Source organism: Spea bombifrons, chromosome 12, assembly GCF_027358695.1.
Source record: "Spea bombifrons isolate aSpeBom1 chromosome 12, aSpeBom1.2.pri, whole genome shotgun sequence".
NCBI classification, from domain to species: Eukaryota; Metazoa; Chordata; class Amphibia; order Anura; family Pelobatidae; genus Spea; species Spea bombifrons.
The window spans coordinates 659,875-669,377 of record NC_071098.1 but is presented as its reverse complement, the minus strand read 5'-3'; the positions used below and the strand labels follow the sequence as shown (position 1 = coordinate 669,377).

Sequence of the window (9,503 nt, the reverse complement as noted above, 5' to 3'; positions counted from 1 at the left end):
GGGCCTCCCGCAACAAACACACCGGCCCCGGGCAAAGCAGCTGGTAATACCCCGACCGGGGAGGCAACACAACCGGGGATACCCAGCCTAACCCCAAGCCCCAGAGACCCCCCGCGGGTACTCCAAATACAGAGACCCCCAGCACGATGTGCCCAGGAGACCTGTACCTTCCGAGTGTCCCTGTTTAATTTGCCCAGTCCCTTTATGGGTCCCAAATCCCCGATGCCCCTCTCTCCCCCCCTGATGCCCCTCTCTTCTAGGAGCTCGGAATGTTTGCGGGGTATGAGGGTTTTGCAGGGTTCTACAGCCCTAAAAGCCCCGATAATGTGCATAGAAACAGCACGAAACGGCTTTATTTATAAATAAACCCCATTATGCTTCACGTTGGGGCTAAACAATGTGTATTGAGTATCTGGAAAATTACTGTTTTTGGTTTGGTGTCAGAATTCCGGATGCTAATAAAACATTTCAACATTTTTCACGTAACGAGAATCCATTTTATTTGTTTCAGCTGAAAATTCATGAAATTTATTAAAATATTTAAGCAATTTAACAGCCCTTCCCAAACTGCCCCAAACCCGGAGCCTGCTGTAACGACTCAAACCTTAATCAGTCGTTGGTCTCGTCTTAGATTCAGGAGCCGTATGTCTATCCCATGCATGTTTAATGCCCTCACGGTATTACCCTCTACCACTTCTGCTGGGAGGCTGATCCACTGATCTACCACCCTCTCAGTAAAGTAAAACTCCCTTCCGTTCCATCTCAGTCTCTGATCCTCTAGAGTTAGATTCCGGTCTCTTGTTGTCTTTTGTTAGAATTCCTTTATGTATTTAAAAGTCTCTCCCAGTTCCCTGGGTAATTGCCCCTCTGTCCAGCCGTGAGCCCGGAGGGACCCCAGTGGCCCCTGGCCCAGATTCCTAGAAATGCTGCTCTTTCTGCAATAAGGGCTCTATCCGCTTAACGCAGATTTTGGTCAGGAGCCGCTCCGGATGCGGTTTCCGTGGCGACGTCTGCACGCCCGTTTCCGGTCCAAGTGACGGATTGGAAGAAGATGTGTCGGGGGAGGAGAGCGCGTGGAGACCCAATATTTACTGCAAGCGGGAAGACGGCGTCCTGAGAACAGATTCCGCTCCGTTCTGCCAGAACCCGCCGGCGTGACGCGCATGTCCCCTGCGAAGTTTAGAATGTGCCGTTGCATGCAATGCGATACCCCCCTGCGGGGCAGCGATCGCCGACTACACATCTCTGATACATAGTATGAGACGACGTGGAACACCACGACAGGGAACACCGCGACGCGGAACCACTGAGCCGACCGGCTTCTAAACGCATGAAATGCTTATCCCCAGTGAATGTCTGGGCTGCAGTAACCAGACGGCACGTAGCGCACACGCCTGCATGAGGGCCACATGCGGCACATAAATATGATCGGCTATTTCTCTGTAGCCAATAAACAGAGCAGAATATTAAATGAAACAAAGTAACCTCCGCAGAGCCATCGCAACGGGCTCCGGGAAACAATGTATCTGCCGACGTATGACATCATCAAGCCTTAACAGGACAACCAGGCCTGAAGCTGGGCCAGGACCCCCGGAAACATAAAGTCACATGATGCCAGATCTGCCGCACGCGTTTCGCGTCTCTGCAGCTGCGGGGAGGCGGTTTCACCGCGGTTGGTAACTTCACCCCTTTAGTGATCAGCCCAAAAACAGAGCGCATGAAAAAACCTTCATACGTTTGGGCCTTCCGGGTATCCTTACTGACTGGAGTCAGAATGATCTATCCCCCCTCTTTGTGTAATTGGGGGTCCCCGCTAACCACAGGATCTCCACTGATCTGATATTCAAGACTGGGGCTATTTCCAGGTTAGAGCAAACACGCGCAATCACATCACCCTTTGGCAGGCGGCGGGTTTGTTACCGTCCCTTTAAGAGACGCAGTATGATGCAATCACTCGCGCTCTACGCACATTCGCTAAATAAAACATTGACATCACTATTGAAAACTATTATTTTTATTTTAGAATTACAGTTTTTTGTGTTTTTTTCCCTATATGTAAAATATACAAATCATTTGATTTTCACACGAAATGCTCGGACGCCGACACATTCTGTACATTAAAAGAAAAGGGGAATCACGGAGCAGCGGCCGGAGGTCACAATAAACGGAGACGCAGGAGCCCCCGGCAGGGATCATCACATGGTGTATGCGGCCCGGCGGGGGGAGTCGGTATTACCCCATGCGGGGCAGGTTCAGGGTGATGTGACGGGATCTCGCAACGTGGTGAACAGGCAGCAGATGCAAGTTATGGGCATTATTAACCCCTTCTCTACCTGATGTCACTGGAAACCAGACAGAGGTTATTACCCGGGGGGGGGGTAATAACCATATCATCCGGACGCTCAGGGTTTCTCCGCCAAGGATTTTATTGATCTCGTCATTAATGAACGGAGCGTGGATTTGCACTTTAGCCGCGAGTTCCAGGGGTTAGAAATCTTCTGGGTGATAACGTTTTCCCCGGTGTTCACGATCACGGAGACCTCGCCTGCGCAGGCAGGCCTTCCACCGGTTCTGGTTCCGGTCTCTCTCTGCCAGTACCCTGGGTTTTACAGTAGAAATGGGCCAGTTTCATGCATTTAAAAGTAGGGGTTAACGGCTTTTTTGTGTGCATTAACCCTTGAATAACTTAGCCAAAACCATGAAATAAATCCCAAGAAAGGTATTAAAGTGCGAGGATTTGTAGAAGTGGATTCACGAGATAATTACTGCCATTTGGGCCTTTAGGGCTTTCAATCACATTACTTATTCTTCTCATTTTCTTGATTTTCTCGGTGAAACGCGTTGCCGTTGAGGGCTTTCCCTCTGTCTTCCTCCAGCTTCTTACAAAGGTCATGGGGACCGTTTCCTTCAAACGCAGAGGGGTTCTTGTAGGACCCTCCGATTTTATCCCAGAGCGTGAAATACTGACCGTAGTTGAAGTCAAAGTACAGGTGATGGTCGGTGTGATGAGCGGAGCCGTTAATGACGTCCTTCAGGAACTTTGGGACCCTGTAGTCTCCGTCGTGGATGGACACGGTCCAAATGTTGACGAAGACATAGAGGCCGAGGTAGGTGATTTTGTGCAGAGGGAAGATGAAGGGGTAGATGTGATACGGCAGACTCTGCATGAAGCCGTCCACCGGGTGAAACGCGTGGCTCGCGAAAGGCGTCGGGACTTTCCACAAGTGGTGAGGTTTGTGAAAACGCTGCGAGGATAAATGGAGAGATTTCAGTGCGGCGCATGTTACGGATTCACCGGCGTTCATCCGATCGGCTACTAAGCGGGGCAGAAAGCCGGGAATGTGGGTTACCCGGGGCAGTTAATTCGCTTTAAAAAGGGGCCAAACTGCAGCCAAAATTCCCATAATTAGCATAATATCGTGACAGAAGAATGTTTGGGACAGTAAAGGGCGACGTTAGAGCGGCGTCACGCATTGAAGGAGTAGTACGTGTTCCACGCACCGGACGCAGCGTCTACGGACACGCTAGTACCTTGTAGAAGAGCTTGTGGTGCAGGAAGCGGTGGATCCAGTAGATGCTCATGTCGGTGAAGAAGAGGAAGGACAGCATGCTGAGGACGACCCCGAACCACCCTACACATCAAAAGGAAAAGCCGGTAAATCCACGGAACGCCCCTCCCCCGCCAGGCATAACCCGAGGGCCGGAGAACCCGATCCGGGGGATTCCGGGGATATTAAGGTGTTAAGACAAAGGGAATTCATGGAGAAGCTCTGACCGGGGGGAGCACTATGGACCCCCCATACGGCACACGCTATAAACAGAGGAGTGGCCATAAAACAGACGCGCGTTCCTGACGCGCCCAGGAACCGGCAGATATTATTACATACAAGCAGCGACTCCGTTACCGTATGGGGAGCTGTCGATGTCATCATAGAGCTTGCTGTATCCTCGAACTTCGGCAAAGAACAGAGCCACGGTGGGGATGCTGATCCACGGCATGGACTTCACGGAGAAGGCGATCTCACGCCGGACCTGATTCTGAAAGAGAGAACCCGGCGCGGAGTATCAGGAATCGCACCGACCAGACGGAGGCCGCAGACTCCTGCCACATAACCGGATCCTTCTCACCGCGACGCCACGGTATAGGGAGCTGCCACCAGGCTATGAAAGCATCATTAATAACCATGGCAGAAACTCCCCATGCGCAGCGTCGGCAGCTGGAACCGTCCGGCATCTCCTGATTTGCAGAGGAACGATCTTTTGCCGATTTCTGCGCATGCAGATAGGGGGGGTGTTGGGACCCTCGGGAACCCTCGCTATGCCAGCTCTGGCAGGGAGTTCACCACGCGGGCGCAGGAAGGGTGTTTGGCTGAACACATATCCTACAGCTGGGGGTGGAAAGGGGCATCACCGAGTGCTTCTCCAAGGGGCCACAGAACAACGTATAGGGGCCACTCAGCTACGACACGCATTAAAGTGTGCGATGGCTGCGCCGTCCCTTTAACGCCTCGGCTACCGGATCCCCCCCGCGGCTCTCACCTCCAGAAACTGCGGATGCTTCATCAACGAGCGATCGAAGACGAAGTAATAGCTCAGCGCCCCAAAACCGCAATAGATGACGAGAGCCCCGAGGTTCGTGATAATGAAGAGGCCGATGAGCTGGCGGAGCGCGTCGCCCTCGCTCCACGACGCCGGGTACACGTACGGGGTGAAGAAATAATAATCGGCGGCGTTCAGCACCAGATCCATGGCGGCACCTGGAAGGAAACACACAAAGTGTCCAAATAAACGGCTACATCCGGAGTAATCGCCACGGAAACCAAAGGAGCTTCTCTGCGGACCGGACCAAGTGCGCCACAGGGAAGCAACCCACGCATGTTACATGTAAACAGAACAGTTACACGGATTGTCTGTGAGGCCAGTGTCATGGGTGACACACGCGGCCCACTCGGCTCTGCAACCGTACAACGCGGCTAGTAGTACCGGCCTCTCCCTTCACCGAACGGAAAGCCATAGAGTCCCTAATAACATTTACAGGACGGGAGGCCAGACGGAGATAAAGCCCCAACAAGCAGGGTCAGAGGACTGGGGGCAGTTACCGGGGGCTGACACAGGAGTTGGGGGGAATTTAGAAAGAAATGTGGCGGAGGGCAAACAGTATTTATAGGAGAGGCTGTATGAGGGGCAGGGGGTATTTATAGCACATTCTGGAAAATGAGTAGAGGGTATTAAGGGGGGAGTCTGGCAGAAGGGCAGGGGTATTAAGAGGGGAGTCTGGCGGAAGGGCAGGGGTATTAAGAGGGGAGTCTGGCGGAAGGGCAGGGGTATTGAGAGGGAATGGCTGGAACTAGACTGTCTCACTCACCCTTTTCCCCGGCGCTGCTGTCAGGGGCCCCGGAATGAGAAGCTGTCTGTAGTCGGGGGCCTCGGGAAGTACCTGCCGCAGGTGTTAGTGCAGAGAGAGGGCGGGCCTATGGACTGATGTGACATCACTGGACACTTTCAATGGCCCGAGGATCGACAGGCCGATCACATGGTTAAAACAAATCCTGTGATTGGACAGCGCGCTGTCTCCTGTCAGTAGAGACCGCGCCCCCTCTTCATCTTAGAGGCTGAAACAGCGAGTGGGCGCGGTTGACTGCGAGCCTCATGGTGGGCGGGATCTACCCTTTAATAGGCGGGGTTGGGAGATTCTGACAGGTTGTCGGTGGTGTTTGTGTTTGCTGCGGGTGGAGCTTGGAGAGATGGGCGGGACTGGAAGGAAACAAGGCGCTCAGACTGGGGGTTAAACAGGGGAATGAGAGGGAGTCATACTGGGGGCCGCCCCGCTGAACTGGGGGGTTACTCTGCTAAACTGGGGGGCCTGGGGGTTACTCTGATATACTGGGGGGTTCTGGGGGTTACTCTGATATACTGGGGGGCCTGGGGGTTACTCTGATATACTGGGGGGCCTGGGGGTTACTCTGATATACTGGGGGGCCTGGGGGTTACTCTGATATACTGGGGGGCCTGGGGGTTACTCTGACATACTGGGGGGTTCTGGGGGTTACTCTGATATACTGGGGGGTTCTGGTGGTTACTCTGATATACTGGGGGGTTCTGGGGGTTACTCTGATATACTGGGGGGTTCTGGGGGTTACTCTGCTATACTTGGGGCCTGGGGGTCACTCTATTAGGGTTTTCATTTTCAGATTAATACCCGGCAGCAGTTTTTTGCCCCGAGCAGCGATGGCGGTAACGGATCTAACGGCCGGCGACCTTTTGTTGAAGTTCCTTTGAGAGGGAAAGCTGGGTCCCTGAACCCCCGAGGTCTCTAGGAGCTTGGCCGTGGGGGCCACACTACCCTGAGGTTGTTTTGTGGGGGTTACACGCGGCACCCTTAACATCGGACCCTCCAAGCACTTTATTGTCGGCTGGTGCTCGGCGCGTGTGCTTTATCCACTTTTTGCACTTTATTCCCTTTTTCGCGCTTTATTCACTTTTTGCACGTGGTTTTTCTCGCCACCGCTGTTTGTTGCAGCGAAGGTCTGAGTGATTTTTTTGAGTGATCATTTTTGGATTTTTATAAAATCAGTGAATTCGAAAAACTATAACAGACAGAATACTGGAAATGCCGTGACGGAGCCGGGTCCCCTGCCGGTAGCCCCTACAAGTGACCCCCCCCCAATGAAGACTTCAGTGGCCAAGAAGACCCGGCCCTCCTGCAGACCTTCTGGACGGAGAGGGAAGGAAGGGGCCGGATTCCCTTCTGGCCTGTTTTGGCCCTTGGAGCTCCTTTTCTTTCTCACTGCGGAGTCACAGAGCCTCGAGGCTTCAATAAAAAATATAAAAAAAATTATCGATAAAAACAGAAATCGGGGGGTGCTTGTCGGATGTGATGGATCTAGGAAGGATCCAGTCTTATACTAAAAGGGGTTAAATTCTGAGTGATGTCTGGAGTGTCCAATCTGGGGGCTGCTAACCACGGGGCCCAAAACTTTTAGACAGACTAGAGGGGGGTTGAATTATTGATGACCTCACAGCGTGTAGGATTTTCATCCTTCTCTCCGTATATAAATATCCAAAAGGGTAGAATTAAACAGACAGCGCTGTACAATGGGTAGACAGGACATAACAAGTAGCATGTAATATAACAAATTGACTAACAGAGACAACAGGTGAGGAGGGCCCTGCTCAGAGGAGCTTACAATCTATAGGACTTTACTGTATATCATTCATTTAATGTAATTGTTAATTTTTTCAGCCCCTTATCATAACAGCGCTACGGCACCTGCTGGCGCTATATAGATAGACGTAACGTAAATGTAGCTGCAGTGGCTTCGTGTTGAGTGGACTATCCATCGCTGGGCTTCATGCTTCACCTGCAATCATTATTGCCCACCAAATCTTCCCTTAGAGTTATGATCCCCCCGAACCCCTCTTCTCCTTTTGTACCAGTTTGTTATTGTGTGTGATTCTGATTGTAACAGCGCTACGGAGTCTGCTGGCGCTATATAAATTAAAGTAATGCGTTCACTGGTCGGTTTGCCTGCCTGTTCTAGTCGGTATAATTAATCGCCACTAGATGGCAGTCTAACCTCAGTGAGCGCCTGTCTATTTAAAGCAGTACGATTGCTCACCACTAGGAGGCAGTGTGAGAGCACTGATTAGATTATATATATATTAAATATGTGATATTATATATATGATATTATATGTGTATATGTCTCATTGTCACCCGGAGATACAGATACTAAAATAAAACGGTCCATTAACAAAACCTTTCAGCAGACCATGTGACAGTTTTGAAGACATCTGCAATTAAACTTCAAACTCACTTTTCCAAAGATAATGCATCCGACCTAATTTACTGATTGGATGTTCTTTTACCCTTTTTTTAAGCTGGTGCAGGGAATAGCAGGGGTTTTAGAAAAGTGCCCCAAATGCCTGCGAGTTGCACGAGTGGGCAGATATTTATTTTGTTAGAAAAGCTTAATATGTACTAAAATGCATGTGAAAAATGTGAATGAGCAGGCGGTTTCTGTTCCATCTCCATCAACTTATAGGTTGAGTGTAACCTCAGTGCTGCTCTAGGTCTGACCCAAGGTGGTGGCCCCAACTGCCGCTTCCGGGGCTGTTATCCTTCCTCCGCCTGTTAGGGACAAGTGGCACTGGCTCCAGCGTGCTATGGAGGCTCTCTGGCTCGGCGCACTCCTCGTCCATGGTGTAAATGCGCCGGTTGGAGAGATCAGAGATCTCCCTTGTAACGGGATCATCGGGGTAACCTGATCACCCAAGAGGGTGTTTTGGGATGATCCTGTTTTGCCCCAGATGGTCCTCTGTACTAGTTGGCCGAGGCCAGGATATGCTGCCGCGCAGGTCACTGTAAGCAGATCGAGCCGGTCGGTCAGAAAGATATTTTAATGAGATTAATCCATAGTTTGTGAAATCAGGCGGCCGGCCGAGCGAATCCCGCGCGATATTCATTAAAACGGAACAGATGGAGTTTTTCGAGGTGCCGTTTCCGATGAGTTTTCTTTGGAGTCTCTTCTGTAAGTAGAGGTTTAATGTTTTTCGCGATTTCCATCTCAGCCAAATCATTTTGCCGACTAGAATCCTGATTCCGTGATTGCGTAGACTGTATATGAGGGGATTTAACGTCGGAGTCAGGACCGTATACATCAGGGAGAGGATCCCGCCGGTCGGGATCATGTATATAGTGATCAGGGATACGTAGAAGGAGCTCACCACGGCCAGGTGAGAGCTGCAGGTGGAGAAAGCCTTCCTACTGCCCGCGATGGTGGCAATTCTCAGAATAGAGGTGGAAGGGGTGGAAAATCACAAAAGAAATGACACGAGGGCCACAGAAATCCAGATATCAGGACTGCGATGGTCAGCGTTATGGAGAAGCCCAGGAGCCAGGACCACAGCACCAGATGGTATTTAAGCCGAGCGCCCATTATGGGCAGGTAGTAGAGCGGGTGGCAGATGGCCAGGTATTGGTGGTAGGACATGGCGGTGAGCAGGAGGCACTCGGTTCCCGTCGAAGCCCTGAAGAACTGGAATTGCGTGAGACATCGGTGGACGGACATGGCCTTCCCGCCCCGTAACACTACGCGCAGTGAGCTGGGGACGATGGTTGTGATCAGCAGGAAGTCCGACGAGGACAGGTGGCAGAGAAGGAAGTCGAGGCTGCAATGAACAGAATCAGGAAGTTTCCGGAAAGAGACGCCATATAGACGGCGAGACAAAGGAAGAAAACCGCCAGCGGGATCCACCCAGGTTCCCGAAACCCAGGAGCAGGAACTCGCCGGCCGTTTGGTTCTCGACCTTCACGCCGCCTTGAGATAGGAGACGAGAGCTGCATCTTTCCGCGGAACGTTCCGGAATATTCTTCCTCCGCGCCGATTCCGTACAGATTAATCTCCTCGCCTTTCACTCTAAAACGGACCAAAATATGTGTTTTTAGAAATAAATCACCGGGCGCGAGCCTCTCCCAGCCGCAGCTCAAAATTCTATACGCT

The 9,503-nt window shown here is 51.6% G+C and overlaps 1 protein-coding gene across 1 annotated transcript; it reads right to left on the bottom strand.

Moving 5' to 3' along the window:
• Nucleotides 1-2,458: 2,458 nt before the first annotated feature.
• Nucleotides 2,459-5,517, bottom strand: SC5D (sterol-C5-desaturase). Its single transcript, XM_053451369.1, has 5 exons — nucleotides 5,366-5,517; nucleotides 4,540-4,757; nucleotides 3,906-4,038; nucleotides 3,532-3,632; nucleotides 2,459-3,245 (listed from the first exon to the last, which is right to left on the bottom strand). The coding sequence occupies exons 2-5, from the start codon at nucleotides 4,747-4,749 to the stop codon at nucleotides 2,799-2,801; spliced, it is 891 nt and encodes a 296-aa protein (XP_053307344.1). The 5' UTR covers nucleotides 4,750-4,757; nucleotides 5,366-5,517; the 3' UTR covers nucleotides 2,459-2,798.
• Between the last annotated feature and the right edge of the window lie 3,986 nt (nucleotides 5,518-9,503).

Bases quoted from the DNA above. Each gene is read 5' to 3' on its own strand.
- SC5D (XM_053451369.1), bottom strand. From the start codon at position 4,749: ATGGATCTGGTGCTGAACGCCGCCGATTATTATTTCTTCACCCCGTAC. The intron at 4,039-4,539 runs GTGAGAGCCGCG...TCTCTCTTTCAG, and splicing joins AGCATCCGCAGTTTCTGGAG to AATCAGGTCCGGCGTGAGAT. The intron at 3,246-3,531 runs GTACTAGCGTGT...TTATCCTCGCAG, and splicing joins ACCACAAGCTCTTCTACAAG to CGTTTTCACAAACCTCACCA.